Source organism: Nelumbo nucifera, chromosome 6 (genome assembly GCF_055504915.1).
Source record: "Nelumbo nucifera cultivar China Antique chromosome 6, China Antique-T2T, whole genome shotgun sequence".
NCBI classification, from domain to species: domain Eukaryota; kingdom Viridiplantae; phylum Streptophyta; class Magnoliopsida; order Proteales; family Nelumbonaceae; genus Nelumbo; species Nelumbo nucifera.
The window spans coordinates 63,693,285-63,708,623 of NC_142654.1; the positions used below are offsets into that span (position 1 = coordinate 63,693,285).

Genomic DNA, 15,339 nt, shown 5'->3' on the forward strand with positions numbered 1-15,339 from the left:
CACATTGAAATATTCAAATGATCAAATCACTTAAATAACTCAATGGTCAAGTGAGACTATGGCCTTTGTAACAATGAGTGTTTGGGTTCAAATCTTCAAATTTCCAAAAGTATTTTGGCATTTATTTCAAAGAAAATTCAAATCCAAGGCAAGTTCCACCAAGGCCAGCTCATCGAGCCGGTTCAGGTAGGGTAAACCCCTAGACCCTGGAACTGGCTTACATGGGGATATCGGTTCCAAGAATATGGAACCCAATAAAAGATTGGGTAGAATCGGTTTAAGACCGGTTTGAGGTCGTTTCCATTCGATTCTAGGTAGAACCTAACCATTTACTCACCCCTAACCTAATAAGTGGTACCCTGTACCCATAACTATGGTCTTAATATCCTTCTTAGAGATCGTGAGGAAGACCAAACTAATAACCAAAATACAGTATCAAAGTTGGGGCTTGGGGAGGCCAAGGAGTATTTAACTAGAAAATGGGATTTACTATATCTGTTTATGTTATGGCTCATGATGAAAGTTCCGTTGAAGGTTTATATTCCCGATTCTAAACAAGAAACTAAGGCCATGTTTGGTTCAATTCTCATTCTTTCTCATTCTTACCCAAGATGAAATTCTAAAATGGAAAAGAATGGGTAAAACTAGGCAGAATGAGAAAATATTGCTATGAACCAAAGTGCTTTCGTAAAAGTACTTCCATAAAAATGCTTTTATAAAAGTACTTTAGTAAAAGTCATTTTATAAAAGTACTTCCGTAAAAGTGATTTCGTAAAAGTACTTCCATAAAAGTTCTTTTATAAAAGTACTTTCATAAAAGTGATTTTATAAAAGTGCTTTTGTCTTCCATGAAAGTACTTTTGTAAAAATACTTTCATAAAAGTACTTTCTTAAAAGTGCTTTTATAAAAGTTCTTTCGTAAAAGTACCTCCATAGAATTGCTTTTAAAGTGACTTTATAAAAGTACTTCCGTAAAAATGATTTCGTAAAAGTACTTCCACAAAATTTCTTTTATAAAAGTACTTTCGTAAAAGTGCTTTTATAAAAGTACTTGCGTTAGTAATGTACTTCTACAAAAGTGCTTCCATAAAAGTGCTTTTATAAAAAGTACTTTCATAAAAGTGTTTTCGTAAAAGTACTTCCATAAAAGTGTATTCATGTAAAAGTACTTTTACAAAAGTGCTTTCATAAAAGTGTTTTCTCGAAGAATGAAATGAACAAGATGGGGCATGATTGCTTTTCATGTTGCAGGCTAGTCAATTTTTGTTCTATGGGACTGATTTTTCATTCTAAAAAGAATGTGGCCTTGGACAAAAATATTGTAACCAAACACTCTAATGTTATTCGTTTTTGCCTATTCTTGCCTAGAATGAACAAGAATTAAGAGAATGAGGCCCAAAACAGTAAATCAAATATGGCCTAAATATCCAATGAGCCGTACTTAGGGCGACTGAGAAATTGGGGTCAAGCATAGGATGGAAATAAGATCGTCCTGTTCTCGACTGGCCCACGTACAACGCCTATAGTTCTTAGCCCGCTGCAAATAAGGGAAGGGCAGAAACGAAGCCCGTAGTTTGGTCCGAGCCTGATGACTCATGAGCTAATTAAACCACTTACCATTGAGTTGTTTCTTCTCGATCGGTGGTTTAATAGTTACAGATTAGAATGGTGCAGATGTGAATTCATAATTAGCAGGCTGGCCTTAACATATAAGCTGACACCAATAAATCAATCTTGACTTGTCCCACCAACCCCTTGAGATTATTCTGAGCTTTGGACTGGTTTTTCATTAAAGGCCCAGAAGAACTCAGGTTAGGCATTTTACTGGACAGGCGTAAGTTGGGCCTCCATCGATCTCAACTGCCCAAATTTTATATCTATACACGAACAAAAACTATTTTTTTTTGAACAAATATGAATAAAAATACAATTAATTCTTTGCAAGAAGATGCGGGTAAAGTTGTCTCCTGTATTTAATTTTCTTCTGTTGGTAATGGTAGAAGTAAAGTGTAGGAATAAAAAAACTATTTGTATTGCCTCAAAAATTTAGATTTTTGTCGATCATTATGTACAAATGTGTAAAATAGAAGTAGAAATTTCAAAATTAATTGACAAGTAAAGGCGGGTTAGGTTGTTGATGGAGAGATGAAGATGGCGGGCACCGACAAGTAGCCAAGGACATAAGTAGAGCCTTCTCTAGATCTCGAGAGGGGCGTCGTTGCACCAAGGAGATGATGTACTCCGCCAAGACTGCATCGCAGGGCAACGTAATGGGCCCATCGTTTGGTAGACCAAACTCCTCTTCAGATATTCTGAGTAATTCTATAAAGATGGGGTTGCTGAGATAAGCCAAGGGAATGACAAAACGTCTATTATCAGCAGTATACACAACGAAATGGCCCTTATCGGCCACCAATTCGCTGCACTTCTTCTCTTCATCACTTCTTCGGTGACTTGTAGCCCTTGCTGATGAAATCCTTCTCCTGCCGATGGCAGCCAACTTCTGCCATTTTCTTGCCATGGCAACGAGCTTCTTGTGATTAATCATGACTAAGAATTTGAGAAGAGATCTAGACTTGGTCTGAGAATTCCAAGCCAGATTGATTGAGTTAGTGTGGTTGGAGAAGGCAACATGGGGTAGGTCAGTTATATACAATTGTAAGAGGAGACACACCACGCAAGAGTAGCTTTCCTTGTCTTGGATTAGAGGATCAAGGATGGAATGGAAAATTGCAAAATCATACCATGCTGTGACCATTGCATTTGAAAAAATACTGATGGTTGTATGTGTATGTTAATTAAGGAGGTGGGCCTGCTTGGATGTGGTTGAGTGATCATCCAGGCCCAAGGCATGCACCAGAAGCAGTTGGTAGGGCATCACATCCAAGCTAGGTAGATAGACTCACTGGATACTGGGTCCGTCCCCCTAATAAAATTGAGGTGCCAAAAACTGCCGATTCTTCAGTTATGAAAATTGTTGCTGGTGATTGAATTACTTGCTGAGACGACAGAGAATCTCGAGAATGGCATAGAGCAGACGTGGTTCAATTGGTATGTTAGTCGAGATGATCTATAATAAATTTAATTTCTGCCTCCTTAATATTCACAAAATTATACAAGTATTATCAATGTACAATTGTGCCTGTATTGATTAGAGATGATCTGGTCTCCACTTGATTTACAAGGCAGTGTGATAGACCCATCGCTTGGTAGTAGATGATTGTTATAAAATGGTCCCCAGTTATGGTGACATTGACTCTTTGAGAGTGTAGATTATCTACATCTGTATAACAATAAATATTTCAGACAAGCTAAGATAAATGGAGCTAACAGTGGGAAACTAATCTTTTAAAAGCACTCCTAATTTTGATGGCTAAATATATTCCAGTCGCCAAACATGTTGATTTTTGGAAGACTATATATATATATATATTATATATATTTGTAGGTTCATAAAAACATAAATTAAGCCCTCAAGTGAAAAAGTTTAATTTTCATTTTAACTCTAACTTTATAAAACATTAATTACTATTTACCATACATATCAATATATAGCATTGACAAAAGCCACTGAATTACAATCACAATTCGACTTAGGTTAAAGAGGTGGGCACTTCTCAAGATAAAATGATCAGGTTGCAGCAACACAAGTACTACTCTTGTATCAGAACACTAACATACATTTGCAAGAGTAAAAGAGAAATGGGTATAGCTTGGTAATTTATAATTGTAAGCAAAAGACAGGCCAGAGAAGGGTTTTCCTTGTGTCGGGTTGCATGTCATGTGATGATTGGATTATTAATAGCATCAAGAGTAAAGAGGTTTCCAACTTGGCATGACAGATTGTTGTGTGAATGATCATGGCCTCATCTAGGTAGCGGGGCATCACATCTGATATTGGATTTCTTCTTTTCGATTTGTTCGGCAGACGACATATTAGGCCAATTTGCCAACTCATAGACTATGAAATTGTTGGTACATCAGTACTGAAGTATGATGAAGGCAATCCCTTGAAACAACAGTACAATATAGTCAACATGATGAGTGCATGGTGGGGATACATATTCTATGTCTGGATTTTAGATACAACATCCATTACCCATCCTTTTCTCACCTGGACATCCAACGTGGCGCGGCTAGGTGGGTGGGCTTACTACATGAACCATCCACTTCATTTTGCTTGGTTCTTGGTGCCCTCAACTCTGCCCCAAGACCAAATTGCAAGTGCTTTGCTTTACCAATTTAGCTTGTCTTATTTTATTTCTCTTTTAAACCTAATCATTAAGGGGGTGTTTAGGTATTTTCTCCACTTGAAGAAGTACAAGAAAGGGTATAAGTATTTGTCAGCTACGACAAACATCAAGGTGCTTGTCGGGGCTCCCTCTTCCATTAAGCACTGGAAAGACGGTTTTTTCTTTGTGAAGTGTCGAGGAGGTTGGCTGTTCTCCCTTGCCCTATTCATCCGGAGGACCAAGGATAAGGGCCCTTCCTAGGTCGATCTGTCAGAGGAGGAGATAGTTGCTGTGAGGAGGATAGTGCAAGTGCACATCAAGGATTACACATCATCCCGATTGCTGACTATGGCTGGAATGATGTGCGCTTCAGCCGATCAATCCTAGTCCGATTCGTGGGTTACGCAGTCCCCATTTTTTGTTTCCTTTTTTTATTGTTGTATACAACTTGTCTAACTGTGTTGAATTGTCCAAACTCTATTGGACATGGCTGGTGCTGAAGAGAAAGCTCGGTGTATGAAGACCGCAGCTGCGAGGAAGGCGATGCTCCCCTGAGCTCGATGAAGGAAGTCATGGTGGTCGACGACTCCAAGGAGGCTACGATTCAACTAGGGCGGTCCTCTTCGTAGAGGGGGGAGGCTCTAGAGCGCACTGCAGTTGAGGGTTCAACCGAAATATATGTGCCGCAATGGTCGATTTCGCCAGAGGACACTTTAAAGACGGAAGGGGTGGCTGAGCAACTTGACCTGGGTGTGATGCTCCCGGTATCAGGCAAGAAGCCAACAGTTGCACCAGTAGCTTCCTGGAGAGCACGACTATACATCAAACCATGGCGGTGAGTTCAGCTTTACTTGATGTTCCTTGCTTCTCTTCTTTTATGCTAACTATCCAATGTCTTACAGTCGTTTTGCTCGGTCATCGGCCTCGTCGACCGTCTCTGTGGGTTGCAACGATTCCATGAGTCTTGAGAGATAGAGAACGCCCACCTGAAGGAGGAGTTGGCTGAGCTGAAGCGCGGTGTCAAGGAGAGGGATGATACTGTCCACAAGTTGAAGGGCCAGGTTCACGATCTAAAGGAAGCACAAGATGCACTAAGGAGGGAGCTCAAGGAGGCAGAGGCGAGGATTGCTTGAGTGAAGGAAGAGGTTGTCTCCGAGTATAGGGCTTTGGAGGCTCATCAAAATGATCTAGACGTTTATGCCACCAAATCCTGGCAAGAGGGATTCACTCTTTGTCATCTCGAAGGTGGCCTAAGTCATCCAAGGGTTTGGCCCATTTGACATTGAAGAGCCTGATGGGGATGCCACTGTTACCGATGTCTAGGAGCAAGTCGAGGATCCTCCAGCGGACAATTGATATGCTCTCTTTTTTTTTATATAGCTCGGTATGCTAAGCTTATAATAAGTGTATCAACTCCTCTACTAATGGAGGCCCATCCCAAGAAAGCCCATCTCATCCTTAGGGGTGGTAGCTCTAGGATAAGGATAAGGCAAGATCCAAGAAGTCAAGATAGAGAAGGATCCAAGAACCCAAGACTATCAAGATTAGTCCAAGAATTCAAGATAAGCAAGAACAACTCTAAGACTATCAAGATTAGCAAGACTCCAAGCATCATCAAGATTTCCAAAGACTTCCTAGATTCATGCATAGAAGACTACCAGGGAGATTGGATGGTGGAGGATCAAGTTCAAGGAGGTTCGATCTTACCATGACAGCTCAAGATGGCCTATCAAGATCAAGAAAGCCCAAGATTTATGCAGATTAGATCTATCCTAACCCTCTTTCCTAATTACTTTACAACTTCCAAAATGTATTATAAATATTGATAATTTTCAGTTAATACACACTTCATATTTGCAGATTTTCTTAAGTTCTCTTCTTTGAGTTTTTGCCACCTTTTCTCTCTCCAAGAGAAATCGGTGTTATTCGCTAGGTGCTAGCGAACGTCCGGTGCTTGCATATCCAGCTCCGGTTCTCATTGCTTCCACGTTGCGTCAGGTGATATCAGAGCAGGGAATTCGCCCAGTCATGTCCAACCCAGACGGTAGCAGTCGCAACCCACCCCGTGACAGAGATTAGGGGTTTTCAGCTGTTTGGAGAGCAATCGAAGAACAACGTACAGCCACACGTAACATCGATCAGCAGTTGGCAGAGATGGCTGAACAACTACGAACCTTGTTACGGGAGGTTGCTCCACGGAACCGGGAACATCCACAGCAAATCGAGGGAGACGACCACGATAGACCACCCGTCTATACTGTGCTACGACGACCAGTCCTGGACGATGACAATGATGATGATTTGGAATTTGGTGGTGCTCCAGTTCTTCCTGGCAACGATAGAAACGGTAGAAATTGGCACAATCAAAGTAATTTCAATCCCCATAGGAATAATGATGAATTTAAACTCAATGTAGATATTCCTACTTTTAGTGGAGATCTTGGTATAGAGGGACTTCTGGATTGGATCACAGAAGTCGATAGGTTCTTTGATTACATGGAGATACTAGAGGAACGAAGGGTAAAACCGGTAGCTTTCTGATTAAAGGGTGGCGCATCTATTTGGTGGGAATGGATGAGAGAGACCTGGATGAGAGAAGGAAGGGGTCCTGTTCGAACCTAGAGGCGCATGAAACAATTAATCAGAAGTAGATTTTTACCTCCTGATTATGAACAATATATGTTTGAATCTTATCAAAGGTGTGTGCAGGGTTCACGTACTGTTAATGAGTACACATCAGAATTTTTAAGATTAGTAGAAAGGAACCAGCTATTTGAAAGTGATAACCAGCAGGCAGCCCGTTATCTGAGCGGGTTAAGACCGTCCATCACGGACAAAATTGGTGTACAGATGGTTCTCAGTGTGCAGGAAGCAAGGAACCTAGCCTTGAAAGCAAAATTAATGTTCCAAGACAAGGCACGCAGTGATAATTACCGCCGGTACAGCGGGAGCGACAACAAACCAGCAACTGTCGACAAAAACAAATCAGTCCCGACAGTACAACATTCTCACCCGACAAGCACAAGTAATGCCGGTAAGGCTACTACAGGAGGACATACTCGAGGTAATCCTTCCAACCCTCCTAAACCCAGTAACCCTTATGCAAGGCCTGCTTCTATTAAATATTTTAAATGTAATGAGGTAGGACATAGATCCAGTGACTGTCCTAGGAGGAAGGCAGTTAACATGGTAGAAAGGGAGGAGGAAGAAGATATTGAGGAGGAAGTGTATTGTGGACCTGATGGGGAGGATGAAGAGGGTCCATATGAACATGATGAGTATACTTGTATGGTAAGAAAATTAATGTTGTCCTAGAAAAATAAGGATACTTCTCAAAGGCACAAATTATTTCGTACTAGATGTACTATCAAGGGAAAATTATTTAATTTAATTATTGATAGTGGCAGTTAGGAAAATATTATTTGTAGGGATGTCATCTAACAATTGCAGCTGATTCTTGAAAAACATCCCAACCCATACACAATTGGGTGGATCAAGAAAGGAGGTGGCGTACGAGTGGAAGAACGCTGCAAGGTACCTTTTTCAATTGGTAAGTACCATGATGAAGTATATTGTGATATTGTAAATATGGATGCTTGCCATATTTTGTTAGGGAGGCATTGGCAATTTGATACAGATGCAAGGCACATGGGTAGGAAAAATACCTACCAACTTGAAAAAGAGGGTACACGTTATACTTTGTTACCCATAGCAGAAAAAAATATTACAAATACTCTAAAGGCACATGAGAAGAATTTCCTTACCATCACCCATCATCATGCTGAATTTGCTAAAGAATGTAATGATACTCATGAAATACATTTGTTAGTAGTAAAAAGAGAAGATGTTAATGATGAAAATAAAATTCCAACTGAAGTACAGGGACTACTGGATGAATTTAATGATGTAGTTCCTAAGGAGTTACCAAATGAACTCCCTCACTTAATTACAACAGTACAGCCCATCCACAGACAGAGGGACAGACAGAAGTGGTAAACCGGACCTTAGGGAATTTAATTCGCAGCATATGTCGGGAGAGGCCAAAATAGTGGGATTTCGCCATAGCCCAGGCTGAGTTCGCCTATAACAATGCAGTGCACAGTTCTACAGGCAGATCCCCTTTCTCCATCGTGTATATGAAGGTCCCTAACCATGCACTCGACTTAGTGAAGCTACCTAGAATACCCAGCGCCAGTACCTCAACAGAACAGATGGCAGAACAGATCCAGTCCATCTAAGAGGCCGTGAAGCAAAAGCTAGAGAAAACCAACGCCAAGTACAAGATGGCTGCAGACAAGCACCACCGGCCTCAAGTGTTTGATGTATGTGATGAGGTTATGGTCTACTTAAGGAAGGAAAGAATTCCCGTATGTACTTACAACAAGTTGAAACCTCGGAAGTATGGTCCATACAAGATCATAAAGAAGATCAATGACAATGCCTATGTAGTGGACCTACCAAATCATATGAGTATATCCAAGACCTTCAACGTTGCCGACCTTCACTGGTACCTGCTAGAAATATCACTTGCCTATCCTAGTCACGACTCGAGGTCGAGTTCGCTCCAAGTGGGGGAGAATGATGGAGGCCCATCCCAAGAAAGCCCATCTCATCCTTGGGGGCGGCAGCTCTAGGATAAGGATAAGGCAAGATCCAAGAAGTCAAGATAGAGAAGGATCCAAGAACCCAAGACTATCAAGATTAGTCCAAGAATTCAAGATAAGCAAGAACAACTCCAAGACTCCCAAGACTATCAAGATTAGCAAGACTCCAAGCATCATCAAGATTTCCAAAGACTTCCTAGATTCATGCATAGAAGACTACCAGGGAGATCGGACGGTGGAGGATCAAGTTCAAGGAGGTTCGATCTTACCATGATAGCTCAAGATGGCCAATCAAGATCAAGATCAAGAAAGCCCAAGATTTATGCAGATTAGATCTATCCTAACCCTCTTTCCTAATTACTTTACAACTTCCAAGATGTATTATAAATATTGATAATTTTCAGTTAATACACACTTCATATTTGCAGATTTTCTTAAATTCTCTTCTTTGAGTTTTCGCCACCTTTTCTCTCTCCTAGAGAAATCGGTGTTATTCGCTAGGTGCTAGCGAACGCCCAGTGCTTGCATAGCCAGCTCTGGTTCTCATTGCTTCCACGCTGCGTCATCTACATTAATAGAAACTTGGCCTTTCTTTCGAGCACTCTTTATGTTGCTTTTCCCCACTTTTTTTCTAAATTGTTGCTCTTCAGAATTAGGTTGGTCGGTGGGGAACCATAGACTGTGCTTTTGTACTTTTCCCTTGGAGTTTTGAACTCTTCACTGTGGCTTCGGTCTCATACTGGCCAAGGTCATCGGTCTTTGTTGGCCGAAGTCTCTAGCTTAATGGCCTTGGTCTTCGGTACCGTCTGGTTGAGGTCTCCAACTTAGCAGCCTCGGTTTTGTGTTGGTTGGGGTCTTCGGTCTTCACTAGCCAAAGCCCCTAGCTTAGTGTCCTTGGTCTTATGCTGGTTGAGGTCTTTGGTTCTTGCTGGCTAAGGTCTCTGGCTTGGCCTCGGTCTTCGGTCTTCCCTGGCCAAAGTTCCTGGCTTAGTGGCCTTGGTCTTACGCTAGTCACGGTGATTCGAAGCTCTCAACGTTGTCGGGGAGCTCGGTGGCCTCTGGTCTTGGAGAGCTTTGCACTCTTTGGTTGGGCTAACCTTGGTCCTCGGTTAGCTTTGCTCCGATTGCGAGTCGGGTGGGTGTGCGGAGTTCGATGGCCGTCCTTTTGCCATGGCAGGGATGTCGTTCCTGTGGTACCCATTGAGATAATGTTCTAGCCTCGACCATTTGCAGTCGGTCGGGTCTTTTTGTGAGGTTATCAAGCTGTGGTCGTTGGTCAATGTGTAGTTAAGTCGAGCTGTGTACGGGTGTTTGGTCGTTTGTGCTTGAAGAGGTTCATTATTTATTGAATTTTGTATAGTCCAGTCGCCATTACTGTTCACGCGCTGATGGTCGTTGGTATGTTTTAGTTCTGGCGGTTCGGCTCCCGGGGTAGATTTTCTGTGCCTAGATTTTCCTTTTTAGGGGTTGTTCCACTCGAGATGACGACGATGACTCTAATTGGAGGAGCACGGGCTGCGGGCTTGTTGGCACGATGTGGTTCTTCTCTAGGTTTTTGTTCTTTGATGTTGATGAATCCACAAAGGTATCCGCATCGGATGAGGTCTGCCAAGTGGCAACGAAGGTTGTGGCAGCTTTCAGTGTCGTGGACGTGGTCATGGTAGAAGTTGTAGAACTTGTCTTAATTTATCTTGTAGCCCTGGGTTTTCTTCTTCTCAGGCCACCTAACGAAGTTGCGGTCACGGATCTGCATCAGTATCTTAGACCGCAACGTGTTAAGGGGTGTGAAGTTTCTATACATCGGCAATAGTGTCCTTAGTCTGCGGTCATGTTGGCGGGCTAACCTCTTGGTTTACCAATCCAGTCTTCATTTGTCGTAGTCATGTCGGCGGGTCAATGATCCAACTTTTCAAAAGACTCATGAAGTCATAATTGAATAAAAAATATTTAGAAAAATATGAAACACAAAAAATGAAAAAATACAGAATTTTGTCGAAAACATTTGGGAACATTTCTAATGTTATATATTCATCATATTAAATAAAAATAATTGTTAAAATAAAAATTATTTTTATTTATGATAGAAATGGAATACAAAATTTAATTATAATAATAATAATTTGTTATTATAATTTAAAATTTTCACATGCAATGCACGTGCACATTTACTACAAACATTTAAGTTTATTTTTAATCATATTGTTACGTTTGTGAATTTTTAATTCTTATCTTAACTATGATTATATAAAATTCAAGTAATTAATATGAAGAAAAAATTTTCACGTGCAATGCACGTGCTTAATTACTAGTTTACTAAAATGCCTTGAAAAAAAAAAGATTTTCTTCCTCTTACTTCACTTCATCCTTTTTACCTTACTTCATCCAAGAAGAATAGGCAAATTTAATCTTTGAAAATTGTTAGGCAAAATAAATTAGTGAGGGGGTAAAGTTGAAACTTTAGAATATGTATGGTAATGCCTTAACAATAGTAACTAATAAGGATATTTTTGTAACTTCAATGTCTTTGTTACTAAAAAGCTAACAAAAGGCTCTACTGGAATATTTATCTTTAGAGGTAGCCATAACTGCCTCTAAGCTTCCAAATGCCTCTAAAGAAATAGGAGGCGGTCAAGTGTTGCCTCTAAAAGCACTGTTGTTAAATGTTTTAGAGGCGGTTGGCTGAGAATTAAAGACTTTTAGAGGCACATATGACTGCCTCTATTGCTTTAATGCTAAAAGTCATATATGGAGACAGTTATAAGTGCCTCTGAAAGTTCACTTCAGAGGCACATTCAAATGCCTTTAAATGATTTTGAGGCAATTTTATATGTCTCTAAAAAATCTAAGAAAAGGAAAAATCTCAATTAAAAAGGTTTCAAGTTTTTAGAGGCACTTTTAGCTGCCTCTAAAGCTATATGCCTTGACATTTAGAGGCACTTTTGGCCGCCTCTAAAAAGGTACCAACTTTTTTTTTTAAAAAGTGCAATATATTGTGAATATTGTTTCATAAAAATTTCAATTAATACACATGCATGAAAATATATTCTTCAATCAAATCATAAAACCTATATGTTTCATCCAAAAGATACATCTTATCCATAAATTGTGAATAATTCTAATTGACTTCCATCATCATTTTAAGAACAAAAAGAAACCAAAAACACAACATTCAACCCTTATTATATTCCTTCTTCCTTTTCACTAGATGGCTTCTTTTTGGACAACCTACAAATCAAATATAGTCCAAAAGAAATTCCTTTTAACATATAAAGAAACAAAGTGTTGTTTATAATCTTCATCCAATCCTCTCTTCCTCTACATCATGTAAAGAAAAGCGACAAAAAGAAAAAAAAAACAAAATAAATAAGTATAATTTTTGTAAATTAATAGATTTTGTCTATCTATTACATATAGCAAGAAATATGAAATAAATAATTTTATATGAGTTTCTAATATTACCAAGGATGAACGTCAAGCAATAGTAGCTTTGAGGGAAAGTTCAAGGGTCTCTGCAATAAGTAATGAAATTTTACTTCCCAAATAATATTTTTTAAAAAATATTCTAATATGAAGAGATGTAAATAGCACAATGTCACCTGTGAAAAAGCAGATATGAACTTATTTAAAGCATCTTTCAATTCTAAAATTGTGGACTCCAAGTCAGGTTCAGCTACGTTAGGTCGGGTTAAGTTGAGTTGGGTCTATGTTTAAGTTGGTTTGAATACGTTGGGTTAGGTGAAATTAGGTTCAGCTAGGTTGGGTTCAAGTTTGGGCAGATTGGATCTGGTTTCGTACTGCAAGTTGAGGCGGAGGGAGTGTGGCTCAGGTCTGTTTTTCTGCTTTAAAAAAAAAAAAAAGCAGTGGCTATAAGGTTTAAAGGTGGGTTTGGGACTAGTTTGGCATCAGTTTTCGTTCTGCTGAGTAGATAAGAGGGTTTAAGGAGTTGGGTTTGGGCTTGTTTCGCACTAGTTTTCTGCTGCAAATTACAACAGCGGCGTGGGTTACCGGAAGCGATGTTTGAGTCTGGTTTCGACTGAAATAAGAAATTAGATAGGAGGGTTTAAGGAGGTGGGTTTGGGCTGGTTTTATGCCAATTTTCTGCTGCAAATTGCAGCAGCGGCACGGGTTACTGGGATGGGTTCGAGGTTGGTTTTGTACTAGTTTTCTGCTATAAATTGCAGCAGTGGCACAGGTTACTGGGAGCTAGTTTGAAGTTGGTTTCTGCTAAGAGAAATTCAGCAGATAGACGGGTTAAGGAAGGTGAGTTTGGAGTTGTTTCTTGCCGATTTTCTGCTGCAAATTGCAGGGATGGCGCAGGTTTCCGAGAGCGGATTCAGATCCAAAAACTTGCTGCAAAAATACAGCAGGTGGACGGGTTGAAGAAAGTGGGCTCGGGGCTGGTTTCACACCAGTTTTTTTTGTTGCAAATTGCAGCAATGGTATAGGTCACGGCCAATGGTTTCGGCTTTGGGGCTGGCTTTCAGCTCTTAGATGGGTTGATGATGATGGTTTCAAGGCTGGTGTTCTGCTGCAAAAATACAACAGATGGAAGGGTTCAAAGGGTGAGGTTTTGTGCCAGTGGTATGGGTCAAGGTTGATAGTTTCAGAGCTGATTTTGTGCCAGTTTTCGGTGGTGGGTTGCAGTGGTTACGAGGAGTGGGTTCAGGGGTAAGGTCACCTGCAAAGAAAAAATCACTCCAATGTATGCATTCATTTATCCATTCCACCCCTAATGTCCGAGAGTACCTCCCTCTCATCATTCATCCATTCCAAGACCACCATTCAACATGAAAAACTTAAGACCATATTCATGACAAACTTCATCATAAGACGGTAGGGATGAACTAAAGAGAAGGATTTTACCTGACACTAGAAAATTTGTTTTTAACGCCAACGCTTCTAGATGCCAATAATTTCTGAAAATCATATCAGAATTGTCAAATTTAAGTCAGCCATCTCTGCTATCAAATTAATTTAAATGTTAACTGATACAATAATACTTAGTTTCAAAGAAACGTATAAGGAAACCAATGGCATAATCCAAGGTACCATAATGAAAGTACAAAATGGAAATTAAAAATGCTCTAAATGTTGATTAAAAATATGTTTCTAGCGGCAATTTTCGAACTGGTTATTACTAGAAATATTGATCGTTAGCGACAGTCGGTTAAAACTGTCGCTAAAGATCAATCGTTTGCCCCCATACAAGTCACACACCCCACGCCTCTCCCTCTTCACGATTCGTCTTCTTCCCGCCCTCTCCTCTAACAACCGATTCTCTCTCTCTCTCTCTCTGTTTGATTTAAGAAAGAGCAAAAAAACTGAAGATCTGTAAATGAAGATCGACAGGTAAATCTCTCGATCTCGCACATTGGCATTTGATCCTAATATAGTTCCTAAATGTTTTTAAATGTTTAGATTTTGCTGAAACCTCATCAATAAATAGAAAACCTAGGTTATAAATTGGTAAAATTGCTTGGGACCATTTCTAAGAGTTTGACACTATTTCTACTTGGCCTTTCTCTTTAGAATATCATTTTAATTTTTTTTCACAATTATATTTGTGGTTTTGCATAGTCAATGCATGAATTTAATGAGCTTACATTCGAACAGTAGATTTAGTTTTCTAATAAAAAAGAACACTGGAATGGTTGTGGGTGAATTAAAGTAGCTCTAGATTGGATACTTTTTATTTTTAAGAATTAAACTAGAAATATCCTCCATCTCTCTCAAGGAAATAGCCTGAGTTATAAAAAGCAATAAATCAATGGGAATACTCCACCACACACACACAATTTCCTATATTCTTTAAACTCTTCTAGCCAATGAGTTATAATTGGCAGAGGGGCTCCCGCAGTCGTAGGTCATTCAGGACGAGTGATCCTGACTGACCATCATCCTTAAACTAATTCAATGCCATTCCAAAAACTTTTCAGGGCAGTGCATAGGCTTCTATCCCCACTTAGCTCTTTCTGTCAGCATATGGTAATAAATTTAGTAAGGAAGCATTACAAGCAAGTAATCATAATTAATACTTTTTCTTTGGCTAATTTCACATTCTCCCCTTGTCTACTTATCCAGAGGACTAGTTCAATTTCTATGTAAAAGGCAAAAACAATGTTTCCACTTTCCATCATAAAAGAAATGGTGGAATACAACACCCCTTCTGCTGTGGATGAATGAAAATAAGGTATTGTTATTTCCACTGTTCTTTTATTTTTATTTAGTTTCAGATGTTACCATTTTATTTGCTGTAAAAATATTAAGAGAAGCAGAAAGTTAAGGGACAATATGATTACCCAAAAAATAATATGGTTCTAACTTTTTCCTTTTTTAAGGCTTGATGTCTTTCTAAATTCACTTTCCCTTTAATTATGCATCATCTGTGTTCCCTGTACCATTCTGTGGTCTTCTTGAAAGGATTAATCATCTGGCCTGCACCTTACTTTCTGCTCTTCTTACCAATAAACAAGAGTGTACAGTAAAAGCTTTGCATCTTGCTT

At 39.6% G+C, this 15,339-nt stretch overlaps 1 protein-coding gene across 1 annotated transcript; it reads right to left on the bottom strand.

The window, feature by feature from the left end:
* Positions 1-2,010: 2,010 nt before the first annotated feature.
* Positions 2,011-2,932, bottom strand: LOC104587078 (auxin-responsive protein SAUR64-like). Its single transcript, XM_010244531.3, has one exon. It carries the CDS (start codon positions 2,756-2,758, stop codon positions 2,105-2,107), a length of 654 nt encoding a protein of 217 aa, XP_010242833.2. The 5' UTR covers positions 2,759-2,932; the 3' UTR covers positions 2,011-2,104.
* Positions 2,933-15,339: the final 12,407 nt, after the last annotated feature.

What these genes read in the sequence shown, in the direction of transcription:
- LOC104587078 (XM_010244531.3), bottom strand. Translation starts at nt 2,758, where the DNA reads ATGGTCACAGCATGGTATGATTTTGCAATTTTCCATTCCATCCTTGAT.